The sequence below is a fragment of the Drosophila pseudoobscura genome, chromosome X (assembly GCF_009870125.1).
Source record: "Drosophila pseudoobscura strain MV-25-SWS-2005 chromosome X, UCI_Dpse_MV25, whole genome shotgun sequence".
NCBI classification, from domain to species: domain Eukaryota; kingdom Metazoa; phylum Arthropoda; class Insecta; order Diptera; family Drosophilidae; genus Drosophila; species Drosophila pseudoobscura.
Window position 1 is genome coordinate 1374912 of NC_046683.1, and position 15993 is coordinate 1390904.

Here is a 15993-nt window from a genome sequence, read left to right on the forward strand (position 1 = left end):
GTGCTGAGATACACCCTTAACATTATCTTTGGAATAGCTTTCGACCAGATCTTGATGCGGGGTCCCACTCTAAAAGGATTGCTTTTCCGCAGCATTAATAGCCGAGAAAACTAAAACCGCAAGATCATACAAAGTTACCATATAATCGCTAAAAAGCCGAATCTGGATCAGATCGGATTACTATTAAAGTCGGAAGATACGCTCTTGCCATGCACCGTTGGCTGCTGTGGGACTGCCCCGACAATCCGATGGCAATGGCACTCCAGAGCCTGACCGTCGTGCGAAACACTCTCCCCACCGGCCGAAGTCGCCACGGCTTCCAAAACACCTTGGACAACTCTGGGCGACTGGCCGACTGGCCGAGCGGGACCAAGTTTCCCCTTATCAGGGCTTCTCAGGGTCCAGAGTGTATCAATCGCGACGATAGCCATGGAGCTAGGCCATCAACTGGTAGAAAAATATTATGTGCAATTGAAATTAAAAGTTGTGCACTTTCAGTTTCGCGGTCGAGGACAACTTTTGTAGGAGCACTAGGACTAGGACTGGTAAAGGACTCCGACAACTGGAGGACTGCTACCCTCAAACACGAGGTCTACAAACCCCAGAGTAGAGCTTTTCAATAGACAACTACCAAAGAAAGACTCGCATGAAAAAATTAGCTAGAGCTTGAAAATAATGTTCCGAAAATTTGATTCAAAGCAAAAACACTGATGTAGTATTATATTCACAGACCTGCTTTTTCCTAAAGACTATAAAATAAACTCAGAAATGTATCCCCCCATCGATTGGGTTTTTGTAAACTTAGATTTATTTCATTGTTGTCTGTGTGTCTGCGTGTCGGGTATTTGGGTATTTGGGGCTCCTTGGAGTGGTTTATGGATACTGTGGATTAAGGATTCTGTGGGGTAACAATATGCTGGGGTAATATGATGCTCAACCGTGAAGCAATAATAACAACTAGAAATACAGCCAAGAGTAAGGATCAGGGCCTAGCCATGAACTTAAACTATTTTTATTTCTTTTTTTTGGTTTAGCTTTGGTTTTAGTTAGTTCTTTAGTTAAGTGCACATTCCGAATTGTTAGAAATAGTATATTTCTAACAATAGTTTTTTATTTGTTTTTTTTTTAGTTTTTTGTTTTGTTTTTTTTTTGGTAGCTCTAGCAGATCAATGCAAAACGAAAATATGTTCGGGCCAAGACAGCGGCCCGCCTAGAAACATTGGTAAAAGCGCAGGCCAAAGTGTCTTAAAAGTTAGCTACAGTCTTTCTTAAGATTTACCCACCCCAAAAACCTCTCTATGTGTATATATGTATATGCTTATGTACATGTCCCCCATTATATGTGTATATATTTTCTATATATGTATGCAGTATATTTTCATATCGGTATATACACTATTTAATCGCTCGTTTAACAATTAATTTTGATTTTATTTGGTAGGTATTTTATAACAATTTCATTGTTTTTCTCCATTTTTTTGGTTAGAGTTTACGTGAGTGGAAGCAGCTTTTCTTTTTATGGGTTTTCCCCTGGGAAAACGAATATATTTTATGTATTTTCCCAGCTACTATAGCATATTAAATATATCTATATATTTTGTTTCGCTTATTTTCATTGGATTTATCATACTAGTTTTATTCAATTGTGAGGCCGATAACTAAAGCACGTGGCATTCTGCCATTTATTTAAAATGTTTATCAAACGTGTATATCGATATACATATCATTTATCGATTATCGATTATATATATATAGATCATTTGGTGCGCTCTACAGTGCAAAATATTTGCTCAATTATAAAATTGTTTCACAGTTTGTTGAATTCGAACAAAAAAAAAACAAACAACAAACCAAAAAAAAAACAATAAGGAGTCTGAGTGGAAAAGCTATATAGTCGAGTACTTAAGTCTGGTACGACTATGCGAGAACCGTTCCTCGATTCGGAATCTGTTTGCAATATCTAATGATATCGTGGATTTTTAGAACAACGGACAAACGTCTAGAACGTAAGATCGGAGTAGGAACGGATCTCAGAAGGGGATTCGTCAGAGTCAGGAGCTTAAAGCAAACATTGGCTTGTTTTTCTCTATATATAAATTGATTGGATCCATCCGAAAGATACTCGTACGATGGCATGGGCATTAACTAGGCAAAAATTGAAAACTGTTTTGTTGTTGTAGCTTCAGCAAATTCATGAATAATTATACGTTCGTTATTGGTAAATCCTTACAATTTCCGTTCAATTGAATTTGTATCACAGCAATATATTTGTTTTTAGTTTTTAGTTTAGTTATTATTTATAAGTTAGTGTATATATATATTCCAGATATTTGTGGTGTGGTATTGTGGTGTTGTGGCGTGGTGTGGCGTGTCGAGTGGTGATTCGGAAAAGCAAACCAAATCAGATCTTGGAAAGCGCCTAACTCTTCTCTGAAGCACAAAGGAAACCGAAATCAAATCAAACTCGTTTCTATTATTACTCTGTAGTACTCGTATCTGTAACTAGTGTAAGCTCTAATAACAATCCGAGATCAAACCGCAATCAACAACCTATGTGGTAAGTGTTTGTACTCTCAAATACGTTTGATGGTGGGACCTGTAAAAAATACCGAAACTTTGCGCTTAAATCTCTCCATCGTGGGCTCGTGCTCCTCCTCATAGTCCTCGTCATCATCATCAAACACCACCACAGGTGGCGGCGGGCGATATTGTGGATGTCCAGGTGGATGCAGGCGACTGGGCCGCGGCTTCTGGCCAAAGATAATGGTGCGTGTAAATCGCACTCGTGCCTCCTCCTCCGCTTCGGCAGCCGCTTCCGCTTCTGCATCGTTCTCAGCATCGCCACCAGCAGCACCACCGCCTCCATCCGATTCGCTGAAACCGGGATTAAGTATTATATTCGGTATAAGCTCAATGCTGTCCCAACCATCTTGCAGTTCTTCAAGCCACCATAGAAGAAGGATATATACATATATAATATATATATAGAAAGAGATAGAGAGGTATATAGAAAGAGAGAGAGAGAGAGAAAGACAAATACATTTATTAGACAAATTTATGATAATTGTTCAGTACTTTACCTCTTCTTTGGTATATTGGTTTTTAGAGGGGGAATAGTTTTGTTTTATCGTGTATATGTTCAGGGTTTTATTTTTATGTGTGGATGTGTTTATATAAGTCTATGTGTGTGTGTGGGTGTGTGTGCAACAGTTAAACAACATTTAAAGCACGACCATAGAGACACTCAAGGGCAAAACTTTGAGCTCAAGTTACACCATCGGCAAACAGTGGTAGAGCCCGTGGGAATGGTTAAAATATAGACATTCGCGTGTACACGTACACGAGCCAAAGAATATTCAATGTGAATGGCAATTTCCATGTGCATGCCCATCGTGTAACAGCTAGTACTGCCCTCGTTATGTAGTATATTTTTTGTGTCTGCATAGTGTATGAGTGTGTGTGTTGTGTGTGCACATTCTATAGCGTGTGTCTTCTGTGGGAGTGTGTGTGTGTGTGTGTGTGTGTGTGTGTGGGTAACGAACATAAATCAAACACTCAACAAAACATTTATACATTCTTTCGGGTTTGTTTTTGTTTTCCATTAAAACGTTTAATGTTCTCGTGCTTGGTTTTTAAATGCAAATAACATAATAATATTCGGTAAATTACATAAACGGTTACAACATTGATAAAGCAGTTTTTGTTTTTCTTTTGGTTTTTTCTAGGCATTTTACAATATTAATTATGCAATATTTTTCTAGTTTATTTCTGCCGAGTATATCTTTGGTTTTCCCTTTCTAGCCGTTTTTGATTGCTTCAAAATTGTTTAAAACTTCAAAAGGGTTTAGAGTTTTTTCGGTATTTTTGTTTTGTTTATTTTTTTTAATTGCTTGCTACAAGTGCGCTGGCTATCACAGTTAAAGTGCTTAAAGCTTTGATTTCTTTGGTCTACGATTGCAATTCTTAGATTTTTTTGGTTAATTTTTTTGTATTTAAGGGAAAAAGCGCACTTTCGTTGGCTTAAGGCTACAGCAGGGTAAGATTCTAGGCTTCTAGTTTCTACATATATAAAGATTTGTTCAATGGCATAATTGTGGATGAATAGGTATGAAATATTGAGCTACTTGTATCCTTGTACTGCCTGGAATATTTGCAGAAATAAATCACAGTAAATTTTCCTAGTTATGAGCTCAACGGAAGAATGGTGTTAATGTACTACCGAATATTTTAAATGAAACAATTTTTTTTTTAAATAGAAACATTTAATGGTATAAGAAAAAGGCTATTCGGAAATTAATTTCAACTATCTTGAATGGAAGACCTAAGCGTACAATCTTCACAAATAAATTCCCCTCAAAAGGGAACAACATTCCAATTAGAGCCACAACAGCATGAATGAGTCACGAAGCCGAATCAGGCAGGATTCACTTCTCTTTACCCCACTAATTTATTCGAGTGTTGGCATCTGGACGAAGTAAGTATACTCCAAGGCATACCTCTAACCCATGATAAAATCATTTCGTAGGTGGTGTCTTCACCACATCTGCTCTCTTTCGAGGACCATCCGTTTATCGAAAGACGTACAGCCTATTTATTAGCGAAAATATTTTCTGTTCTCTCAGCTGAAACAACAACCAACGAAAAGAGGAGAATGTGAAACGTTTGCTATCACTTTCTAGCGCCTGTCTCTCTGAGAACTGAGAGAGCGAGTCGGAAAAGTGGATGGTCCTCACCACAGCGGACGAGACGACCTTTAAGTAATTTCATCATGCTTTAACCGAAATGAATGGAGTTTAACTGATGAAAAAATCTTTATATACGAACATATGCGAACTATATATGTGGACTGCATATGGTATATGGTATTTGTATTTACAAATTATATATAGGGCCATTGGTACTAAAGCTATATACATACATATCATGACTTATAATTATAAACAACATTGACAATAAAGCAAACAATTGTTTCGGGGGCCGTTGCCAGACATGAATATAGATATAGATAGCCACTCATACAACACGCAAATTATAACTGAATGGAACATTGAACAACAATTGCAACAATATTAACAATAACAATAGCAACAACAATAACAGCAAATAGCAATAGCCATAGCAATGAGAACAACAATGCGTGAGAGTAAACAAAAAGGAGAAACATAACTCAAAAGTCAGCTAAGAAACCAAAGATTATAGAACACTTAGATTACGCATCGGTACCAGTTGTAGAACCCTCTCAACCTCTTTTCGTTGCAAAGATTTCGTTGCCGTTGCGTCATCTATGTGGTTCTAAAATCTTTGTTAAAACTCATCCAAATGAAACACAACAAAAAATGGTTCTAGTCCATTGCATTGCCCAACACTGGCACACACAAAACACAGGAACAGTAACAGGCATTTGCTGCACAGCACTGGCAAGCCACACACAAAACGTGAAATCTTTTGATTTTGATTAATTGATTGTTGGTTTGGTTGGAGTTTGGAGTTCTTTGGATTTGGTTTTTCTTTTCTTTTTTTTTTGAGTTTTTGTGAGTTAATGCGACTTAGTCTGTACCCATTTGCGATGCTTGGTAGCACTCCTTGGAGAGCACAATGCAGAGTCCAATGGCTAATATCACAAGTGTTCCGAGCACTATACTGACGGCCACTATCCAAATGCGTGGATCGAAATTGTCTAAGTCGGGTTTAATAAGGCGTATGAGATCTGAACGCGCAACAAGAGAGATATATATAGGAGAGAAACAGAGATTTATATAGAGATATAGAGAGAGAGAGAGAGAGAGAGAGATACATCACACACATCGAAAGCACTCCCGAAAGGGAGACAGAGAGTAGGAAAGTGATTGGGGGGAGAGAGAGAGAAAAAAGAGATATAGATGGACAACAAAAATAATTACAAAATATACTAATAACAATGATCTATACGATAACGATTTACGATTACGATTACAATTTAAGGTTACGTCAATCGATAATACACGATAACACTAGAGTTGCGGGGCGATGGCAACCAGAGCTGCAACTAGTTTGGTGGCAGCCCTGGCCGCATCCAACTACCGACAACAACAAAAAGAAAAATACAGTTTACACATTGAAAATAGTAAATACGGATAAGTACGGTTATCCACAGAAAACAAAAAAAGAATACAGTCAGACCCTAGAACCTAACCTATGATAAATGATAAATGCCTATCCTAAGATACAGATCGCCCTACTATCGTATGAGTTGTGTGTGTGGATCTCCACTGAAAGTACTCACCCTCTTCTTTGGTCTCCGGCAAGGTGGTGACATTGGTGGTGACCACCACGCCGCTGCCCAGCTCATTGTTGGCCCATATCCGGAACTCATAGGTGGTGTTGGGCGCCAAACGATACACCTCCATTTGACGCTGAATCATTGCAATTTGTTGGTATTATTTGGGGCTTAAAAATACATAGCTGCAAATACTGACCACATTGGGTGCTATATTGATGGGATCCATGCGGGTCCAGGCGTGCTCGAAGCTGGCATTTGCCGGCGGCTGGCTGTACGAGACATTCCGGAATTCGGCCGTGAAGCTGCGCACCGGATAGCCGCCCGACTGGGTCTTGTTGAAGCGCCAAATGAGAAAACCCAGTATGGTTGATGCCTTGAAGTACAGCTGCGTCACGGGGCCGGGTACAGTGCGCACCGTGAGCTTTGTGCGCTGGTATGCCTGATACGCCAGCTCCTCCTCCCCCTCCTCCTCCTGGCCCTGATCTTGATCTTGATCTGGCTTCTGCCCCAGCTCTTGCCTTTTGGGTTGGGCTGTGGTTGTTGCGGTGTCCTCCTCTGGCAGCAGCTGCTGCTCCTCCTCCTTCTCCCGTCGCGGTGAGGTAGTTGTCGCTGGGCTAGCGGTTGTTGTTGCTCGTGTAGTTGTCGTTGTGGCGAAGCACACATAAATGCCAGCATCCGATATGCTCACATTACGCAGCACTAAGACACGACCCGTCTGGGGAAAAGAAGAAGAAGTACATTCTGCAAGTAGATCCTCCATTTGGGCACCACTCACCTGAACTATCGTGCTGTTGCTGCCGTGCTCTTTCACCCACATTATGTTGCCCTGGGCGATGCAGGGTATGCTGACATTTCCGCCCTTATCCGTTGCGTATTCGTTGTACTTAATCGTGGAGCTGAGCACCGTGAGCACTGCAAAAGAAACCAGAAAGCATAAAAGGATGAAGGACAGTTAGCAGTGAACCATTTCCCCAGCTCGTCATGCAGCAGTGCATCTCGGTCGATTCAAATGAGCGGAAACCAGCTTCGAGCAGCCATATCTTCGATCTGCCCCACACAATGTGCGCCTGCCACTTGGATTAATTGATTTTGATAGACAGAGGCGACCCCTCAGCTCCACCGAACAGAGAAGGCTTCCCTTCAGTGCCTCCAGTGCCTGTTGCGATGTCCGCCGACTGGCTAGACCGCTGTCTGGGCGGATACTTTCAGTTGCTGGCCCTGCGTTGCAGCTACTCCAAGCGTCGCGCGGGTCGCCTGCTGAGCAACCTCTACCTGATGCTGGTGATCCTTGACTTGGTGGTACAGATGAGAAGCTATGCCCATGGTGAAGAGCCCATGGTCGATCGAATGCTCTTCTTTCCCAAGGCCATTCAGGCCGTGAATGTGTTCTACAAGCTCGTCCATGCCCTGATTGCCCTCTTTGCGTTGGTCGGATGCCAGCGGGAGCGTCGTCTGTTGCAACAGCTGCCACCCACGCATGCCACACCGGGGATCTATCGACAAGTGGCCCTGGAGTTCCTGATGGTTGTGTACGCACTGTGGATTTCCTTTTTCGACTCCCTGAACGCCGGCCAGATCCTTGAGAACCTGCGCTATGTCTTCAGCTCTCAAGCGGTGCGCGCCCGCTACCTGCAGATGCTCCTCCTGGTCGGACGCCTCCAGGCACAGCTGGAGCAACTGCAGCGCCAGTTGATCGATTGCTCTCTGGACGACTACCAGCAGCTGCGCTCCTCGTATGCCCACCTGGCCCGGCTGTGCCGCTCTCTGTCACAGCTCTATGGCCCGTCGCTGCTCCTGCTAAATGTCCTCGTTCTGGGCGACTGCCTCATCGTCTGCAACGTGTACTTCATGGTGGAGCATCTGGAGGCAGTGCCTGCCACATGGCTAGTCCTCTGGCAGGCCGTCTACATTGTGGTGCCCACCCTCGTGAAGATCTGGACGGTGTGCGCCGCCTGTGATCGCTTTGTGATGGGGGTAAGTGTCCTCCCGCCGTTGAATGAATCGTTCGAGGTAATTCGAGGGAATCTTGTTTGCAGTCGAAAATTCTGCGACAACAATTAAGCGACAGACGCGGCAGGACGTCCGAGGAACGCAGCCAAATCGAGGAGTTCGTCCTGCAAATCATGCAGGATACCCTGCAGTTCAATGTCTGTGGCATCTACCATCTGAATCTGCAAACTCTGGCTTCGGTAAGACACGCCCCGGACATAGACAAACAGAACTCAAAAAGCCTAAAAAAGCTCCTCTGCTCTGCTCTCCTTTTCTTGCAGATGTTCTTCTTCATATTGGAAGTTCTGGTCATATTTCTGCAATTTGTGTCGGTCATTCGTTGAGTGAATAAATCATGAAATGTAGCAGGAAAGGCCAAAGCACGAACATGATTTTCTTACGGGTGGGCTGGGGGAGGCATCAATTTCTGGCTGTTGCAGAAAATGTTGCCACGACATGCGATGCGCGAAGGTCAGGAGGCGGCATACAAAAACACGCATACAACACAGGACGAAGCAGCGAGGCACCGAAGCCCACTTTCCATGCCCCACATCCTGGCAGAAGGGGGCTGTAGCTTTACTTTTCATCAAAAGCAACCAACTGTTAAAGTATTTTCCATAGGCTTTGAACAGTTTTTGTTCTTTTTTAGGGCTCTCTTAAGCGATGGTTTTTTCTGGCAGTGAAATAACGATTCATTCAATGCCATTCATTTTTGCAGCAAATGAAAGCATTTACATAGTTCACTTTAAAAGTCAGTCCGATTACGATACTCGGACCACATCCGATTACGATATTCGTGCTGTGACTACAGCAATCGACCACAAGAGGCGATGAGCTGCAGAGCAAGCGCCGCTGATCCCTGTCTATCGATATCTATCGAATAATACTCGATATCATAGGATGAACTCTTTTCTTGGGAATCTCTCGAGTCAATCGTTTACTCGTATCGCTACTTATCGATAAATGCTCGATTTTGCGAGCAATACATGTAAGTGGTATTCTTCAATCAATACTCCAATCCCAATATTTATTTTCTTGAGCTTCCCTACAGTCCATTGAGTTATATCGATATTTATCGGTAATTTATCGATTTACGCCTTGCGCTGGAATATTGATACTCTTTAAGTATACAATAATACAAGATTTTATTTGTTTTTCATTGACATTCGCTCAATTTCTATTATATGAACCTTATATCATATATCCTCCATATAGAAATGTCCCTCCAATTTGGCAAAATCAATGCGTCAGCAGAAAGGAATATGGCCAAAAATGCGTCACCAGCAGACAATGACGACCCAATTGATGGACAGCCAGGCATCGAATGAGCCAAGTGATTGAACAACCCATGTGATTGAATGAGCGAGTGGCTGACTCACTGAATGAACGAGTGAGTGACCCTTCCATCCACGGACTTCATTCGATTGTGGGTGGGTTCCGTGTTTCAAATCAATTAAGTGACGTCAGCACATGGACATGGATGGACGAGCGGATGGGTGGAGGGGCTCAGAGGCACATCAACCACGTCCCGCCCCCAAAAAGTGGTGTGCCCTGGCCCCCACTTCCGGGCCCAGCAGCACAAACTTTTTGCCAATGGCTTATCAAAGTTATGGATGAATGAATGGACAGCAGGTACTCTACTCACATACAGGTTGAAAGTTACTCACATATGTGTTTTCATTCCAAAATGATTAAATCATTTCGTGCTGATGTTTATTTGAAAGTGCAGAAGCAAATATTTTGCAGCGAAACCGGCAGAAACTTCCATCGGAAAAGCAGCTTCAAGCAAAACAGACTTCCATTTAATTTCAATGCCCCAAAAGATGGAAACCACAGCCATAGACCAGCTCCTTCTCTATACATTTCCTTCATGGGGCTTCATGGGGCGCTGCGTTTTTCTTCACAAGTTGAATAATTAATGCCCTGCGAGCCTGGCATCCTCCAGAGGAGCATAAGGAGCATCATTTGCGCGTAGATGTATCCACCTTTCAGGGAAGCAAGCAACAAGCAACTCAACATAGAGGCATCCTGAAACAGGACCCTGCTGAGAGATCGAATCCAAGAGGTTTTCAAGGCAAAAACTTTGCCCCCTGCCGAGCAAACGTTTCGAGGGCTTTCTCGCATAGTCTCCCAGCATAGTGGCCCGTATGTGGGTATCCTTCTCGAAAACTGTACATACAACTTTCGAGTGGGGAAAGGACTGAGTTTTCACTGTTGTTTACAGCACACATGCATGCGAGTCAAACTCAATTCAGTCAGAACTTTAATCAGTTTTTGCGGCTTAATCAATGTTCATTCAAAATAAAATTTTAAAATCAACTCACGCTCCGATTCAATCTGGTCAACTCAAGTCCTTTTGAAGGCCACGAATGCAATTTAAAGGAGTATCGCACAGATATAGCAGCGAAATAAAGTTGTAATTTGAAAGGCCAGCATTGCCAGGTTCAAACACTAATCTTTCGAGCAGTGTTGCCGTCATATGGACCCCGCCAAGGTATCGCTGCCAGAAAAATGCACTCATCACTCTATTCGGCATGTACTCGTATACCCGGAGTGCTACCCCATGACATGGTTCTGTCATTTTTGGGTTGAAACTGTTTGCAATATTTATGAGTCCCCCTAGAGCGTCCCTCGTTGGTTCGTTGTCGCATTCGTCGTGTGTCAGCGACCGAGGCAACCGAAAAAACCCTCCCGCCGAGGCGCCACACTTGTTTTTGCGATATGTATATCAAATATACTATAAACAGAGAGGGCCCTGACATTTCCATGGCGTTTAATAATGCATTTGTCTTAGAACCATTGAATCCATTAAAATCGTCGTCCAACGGATCATTGCATTAATGGATGTGGTGGCGGCGGCTGCGGCGACTGCGGCGGATGTGGAACAACAAATGGCATTTGGGAAATGCAATTTTCATCCATTCCAATTCCAATTCCAATTCATAAAGCATTCAGCCCCAAAGATGGCAGGGGAAGACCATGAAAAACAATCAAATAAATGCACCAAGAATGTGCAAGAAATGCAATGCAAATTGAAATACCAATGAAAATGTGCAATGCATACAGCATCAAACACTTCCCCTTTGGATGGACAAAAGAGCTCAAGCTCTTTCTAAAAACTCCTTCAATCAGCCATCAAGGAATGCATTTAACATTGGGATTTTTGGGGAAAAGGAAACATTCCATAGAGGAAACATTCCTTCGATGCTTCTCCAAGGTTGCGCTTCACCATTTCCCCCACATTGGGAAGCAGAAGAGCACTCGAGTGGAAGGAAGCGAAACTCAAGCGACAACAAAAGAGTCACTCAATTTTAATACTTTTCCTCACTTTTGTTAATGTTTTTGTCTTTCTTATTGTTTTTATTCTGTTTCGCGTCCAGTGAAAGAAGTGGCTCCACTGTCAAGTCTCACAGGCAACAAAAGAGAAAAGCTGTCTGAAGAATTTTCGCGTGCAATTTCCCAGAACTCACTTTATTATTATTGCCCCAATGGGCTCTTGGGGCAACAAAATAAAATGCCAGAATTAATTAAAATTCATAATTAGTTGCATTTTTGCCCCACGACTCGACTGCGGTGCGGTGCGGTGCGAGGGGAGGACAATGAGGTCACGAAAAGAGCTAATCCTTACAGCCTCCGGGCGGTGGATCATAGTGCGCGCACAGTGGGAACAAAAGCATCGAAAGAGCGTGTCCTTTCGCTTATGGGAAACTTTGAACAGCGATTGCTTTCGCCACTCGCATCATTCGACGATCGACATCGATGTACTGCTCTGGCATCACACGTGGCACCCTTTCACCTATGGGAAATTGGTGGGGTGACAGCAACGTCAGTCCGAAAGTGCTCCGTGGAAAAGGATATTTCATTTAAGCAAATCCCGCAGCCATTTCTGCATCAAGCAGTTCCATTCCATGCCATTGGGAGAAATTCTTTGGATTTTCATTGCATTTCTCTCGTCTCAGGCCACTGTGCTCTTTTCACGTCAATTCTCATTTCGCAGTTTATTTGTTTTGCAAAAACTTGCTTCCTGGGCTGCGTTCTGGTGGGTCCTGGTGGCAAGTACTAAGCCTGCTAGGCCTGTAATGAGTTGGCTCCATCGTGTCGCCATTTTACCGCAGCTGCTCCTTCTCCCCCCGTCTGCGGGCACACACTTGTTGAACTTTGTGCTGTCTGAGCTCCGAGGATGGGGGATAGGGGATGGGGGATGGCAGCCACTCTCGATCCTTATCCTTATCCCCAGCATCCAAGTGGAAAATCAATCCAAAACTCACTTGATACGTGGACACGTGGGTGCTTCCTCGGTGGATGCTTGGGTATCGAGGGTTTTCGGTGCTAGGAGCGTGGAATGACACTTAACCTTTCTCTTTTCGGCATTGACATTGAGAGTTTCCGTCGCCGATGCCGACGCCTTCTCTTTGTCAACAGTGCTCGACATCTGGCCCCAGCAGGCGTCCGCACATGCTTCTGCATACACCGGGCAGCATTCGATGTGTGCTTTCCGAGTATACACTGCCCCAAATGGGGAAGGAACAGGGCCATATTTTTTTTTTATCTCAAGATCTCTCCTGATCGTTAGGTCACGCTTGTAAATTTCCCATAAGCGATAGGAAACATTCGATTTAACTCTTTCGATTTGTCAATCTTGAGTTTAGGGAACTTACTTCCTAAAATATCTTTACGGTAAAGTTCCTCAAGTTTGAATCCATTCGATTGCAATCGAAATTGTCGCCATTCTTAGCCAAAAATGCTCTCTACTCCAGTAGTTATTCCAGCTCCAAGGAAATCTATGCACAAGAGTGTTCCAGGCCTCGACCTTGCCCTTGCTTTCTGGCCTTCTGCCACACCCACACACACATTCTGTTGGTGCCACGCTGCCACACTCTGGCGCTCTGAGGTGTGTCTGTGTGGGGCAGAGTGTGGCAGAATGACTAAAAATAGTTGCATTTGTTATCCTTTGTTTGGGGACTTGGGCTTTCAGAGTGCAGAGTGCAGAGTGCAGGGCGTCGAAACCGCAGATTGGGTCAACAAAAAGGTGCAACGAAATTTGATTAGTCCCTGCGGCCTTGGTGGGGGGGAGGGGTTTGTCTTGGGCTTGTCTCCAATTAAAAAACCCCACGCCTGAAGTCACTGATTGTTGATTCCAGCCAAGACTTGGCCAAGAAAATCAATTTCCCGAATTTCCCGCTTCTTTTCTTTTAATTAAAGGCAAACATTTTGTCGCAAGGGAACGAGAAAGAGAGAGCCACAAGATAATACGAGTGTGGCCAAAATAACTAACCAAAAAGCCTTCTCTTCCACGTCTACTACTCCTCCACGCCGTGGCCCCTCCGTACCCCTTGCAACAATACCAAGAAACGGCGGAACGTGGCTTGAACAATTCAAGGATTTATACGCAATTTGCATGCAAATCAAGTTGGTTACGACCCCAAAGTGGGGGCCAGGATTAAGGCACTTTGACTGGGATTTATTGTCCAGCAAGAACGGAGGCTACACACACGGGGCGTAGACTCCAGTTGTAGTCGGACTCTTGGTAAATCAACGGCAAATTAAAGGACAAATGCAGCAGACCAATCCGAATGGGAAACACCCTCAAACGGCAAGCAGAATTATTTGGTTAAGAAGCGCCCATTAGCAGGAACCGGAGGTCCTTACGCGCGGATCTCAGGGAAAAACGAAGCACCGACGGATGGGTGCTGCCGCATAACGCTCATAAATACTAAAAATAATAATGGAGCTCCAATAAACATTAATTCGATTTGAATAATATAGTCTTAATTTTCTAAAATTTACAAATGTTTTTATTATTAAAATTATTGGGAAATATGCCATCTATAATATGCTGTTATATTATAAGTTCTCTCAGAGTTCTCTCGGCTATCGTTGGGACTTGAAACCAAACTTATGGTTTAAGGCGGTGCTGTCTTTATTTTTCACATTTTTAATAACATTTTTCGTTAGTCTCTGGCAAACTCTTGCCCCATTAATACCAACAAATCTTCATCAATTTATTATCATTCCCCGGGAGGATACCCGGATGCCCCCCAGGCACTCAGGCCACCCACCCGACTGAAGGATGGAAACGAAAGGCGACTCAAGCCGGAACGGAACCCAGACCCAAAATATGGCAGCCAAATGGACATTAATTATGAGCAAGGAAATGAAAAGATAAATGAATGACCAACCGAGCCCAGGAGCACAGTCGCTCTTGGTCCTCCGCAACGCTCGGCTACCCAATTCATTCAGTAATCAGCTGGTACATGGGCCGTCCCGGGGGATTATGTAAAAATATACATGCATATGCGAACATGTCCTTACCTTGGGTGAAAAATAATATATTGAACGATGACAACGTTAGCACGGAGCTGGACGTGGACGACATGCTTCCATATTACGCTTTACATAAGCGTTGGTGTTCCCGTTACCGTGCCGTTCCCTTTGCTGTTGCCGTTGCCGTTGCCGTTGCCGTTACCGTTGTTACGTTGTCCGCTCTTCGTTTGCCTTTACTTTACCGTTGCACGCACCAGTCTGCCGTCTGCCTTCTGCCGTCTGATGCCGCCGCTCCCCCACTCTGCAGGACTCTCCACTCCTCCGCTCTCTCCGACAAAGCCGGCTTACCAACAACAACAGTAATAAACAAAAAAAAGAGAGAAACGACAAAACAGAGCTCAACAAAAACAAAAGAACGTAACGGAAAAGACAACAACTGAAAATGAACGGCGACGCCGCCGCCAAAGGCAGTTTGTGCTCTCCTTCTCCTCCAACACCTCCTTCGCTCCTTGGTCTTCTTCTTTTACAGTTGCTCGTCCTGGGTACCCAGGCGGTCGGTTTGTTGTTGCCGCTTCGACTCCTTTTGACGTAACTCCTCCGCAATGCTGCTCCTCACCAACTCTCCTTCTCTCTCTCTCCGACACTCTTTTGGATGATTTCTGCACTGAAACTATTGTTCTCCGTCTCTCTTTTTATAGCAAAAAAAAACACGCACACGTTTGATTATTACTCTGCTAAACTACATTTTATTTGTTGCAAATTGAAGTGGTAGTGCGGTTCGGGCTGCGGGGGAGTGACACTCGCTGCGCGACGGGCGGCTCGGCTCTATTTGTTGCAGTTTAAAGGTCACAAATTAGTGACAAAAAAATAATAAACTTGACCACAGATACGAAAATACAGTAACTGCTTCTGTCTATTGGTGAATAAGTACGGTTAACACGCTAGAACACGACCGTCAGCGCCGAAGTTTGTTTGGATTTTGAGTGAACTATTGAAGGAATGACTGCTTGACTGCTCGCAGATGGAACGCAAAACTGAGCATCGCGCTCGCGTTTGCCTGCAAGAGGATGGAGCTTGGGTCTCTCCGCGCTCTCCTATCGATGCTCCATGCCTGAATTTCGGCTTCCTCTTGTTTTTTTTTCGGCGAACTGAAGGCTTCCTGGTGGGTGGTTGGGTGGTTGGTTGGTGGGTGGGTTGGTAGAGCATAGAGCCTGCTCGTACCACCTCCCACACTCCCATGCGAATTCTGCTGGTTGTGCAACTCTGCGGCCACCACTGGAACTGTGCTGTGTCCAACAGCAAATTCACCTTGGCAGGCGTATGAGAGGAGATGCACTCCACTCTCCTTAATCCCATGCACACACACACACACACACACACACCCATTGAACAGCTGTCTGCCGCAACCCACGTGTGCGGAACAGACGACAGACGACAGACGCCAGAAAACGAAAAGTTCACTGAACCCGCGGCAAATAACG

At 44.0% G+C, this 15993-nt stretch overlaps 2 protein-coding genes across 4 annotated transcripts; one reads left to right on the forward strand and one right to left on the reverse strand.

Moving 5' to 3' along the window:
- Positions 1–769: 769 nt before the first annotated feature.
- Positions 770–15827, reverse strand: LOC4814245 (uncharacterized). Of its 3 annotated transcripts, XM_015186769.2 has the most exons (6): positions 14561–15827; positions 7035–7171; positions 6456–6974; positions 6263–6392; positions 5558–5707; positions 770–2938 (listed from the first exon to the last, which is right to left on the reverse strand). In XM_015186769.2, the coding sequence occupies exons 1-6, from the start codon at positions 14622–14624 to the stop codon at positions 2574–2576; spliced, it is 1365 nt and encodes a 454-aa protein (XP_015042255.2). In that variant the 5' UTR covers positions 14625–15827; the 3' UTR covers positions 770–2573. The 3 variants fall into 3 exon arrangements, with proteins under 3 accessions (XP_015042255.2, XP_001354417.3, XP_015042254.2); XM_001354381.4 differs by lacking the exon at positions 5558–5707; XM_015186768.2 differs by lacking the exon at positions 5558–5707 and having other exon boundaries at positions 770–2874; positions 14561–15826.
- Positions 7403–8592, forward strand: Gr9a (Gustatory receptor 9a). Its single transcript, XM_001354382.4, has 3 exons — positions 7403–8233; positions 8296–8448; positions 8530–8592. Exons 1-3 carry the CDS (start codon positions 7424–7426, stop codon positions 8590–8592), a joined length of 1026 nt encoding a protein of 341 aa, XP_001354418.3. The 5' UTR covers positions 7403–7423.
- Positions 15828–15993: the final 166 nt, after the last annotated feature.

Bases quoted from the DNA above. Each gene is read 5' to 3' on its own strand.
- Gr9a (XM_001354382.4), top strand. From the start codon at position 7,424: ATGTCCGCCGACTGGCTAGACCGCTGTCTGGGCGGATACTTTCAGTTG. The intron at 8,234-8,295 runs GTAAGTGTCCTC...TCTTGTTTGCAG, and splicing joins GTGATCGCTTTGTGATGGGG to TCGAAAATTCTGCGACAACA. The intron at 8,449-8,529 runs GTAAGACACGCC...CTTTTCTTGCAG, and splicing joins ATCTGCAAACTCTGGCTTCG to ATGTTCTTCTTCATATTGGA.
- LOC4814245 (XM_015186769.2), bottom strand. From the start codon at position 14,624: ATGTCGTCCACGTCCAGCTCCGTGCTAACGTTGTCATCGTTCAATATA. The intron at 5,708-6,262 runs GTGAGTACTTTC...TTGCGCGTTCAG, and splicing joins GCCGGAGACCAAAGAAGAGG to ATCTCATACGCCTTATTAAA. The intron at 2,939-5,557 runs GTACAGACTAAG...GGTGGCTTGAAG, and splicing joins CTACCAAGCATCGCAAATGG to AACTGCAAGATGGTTGGGAC.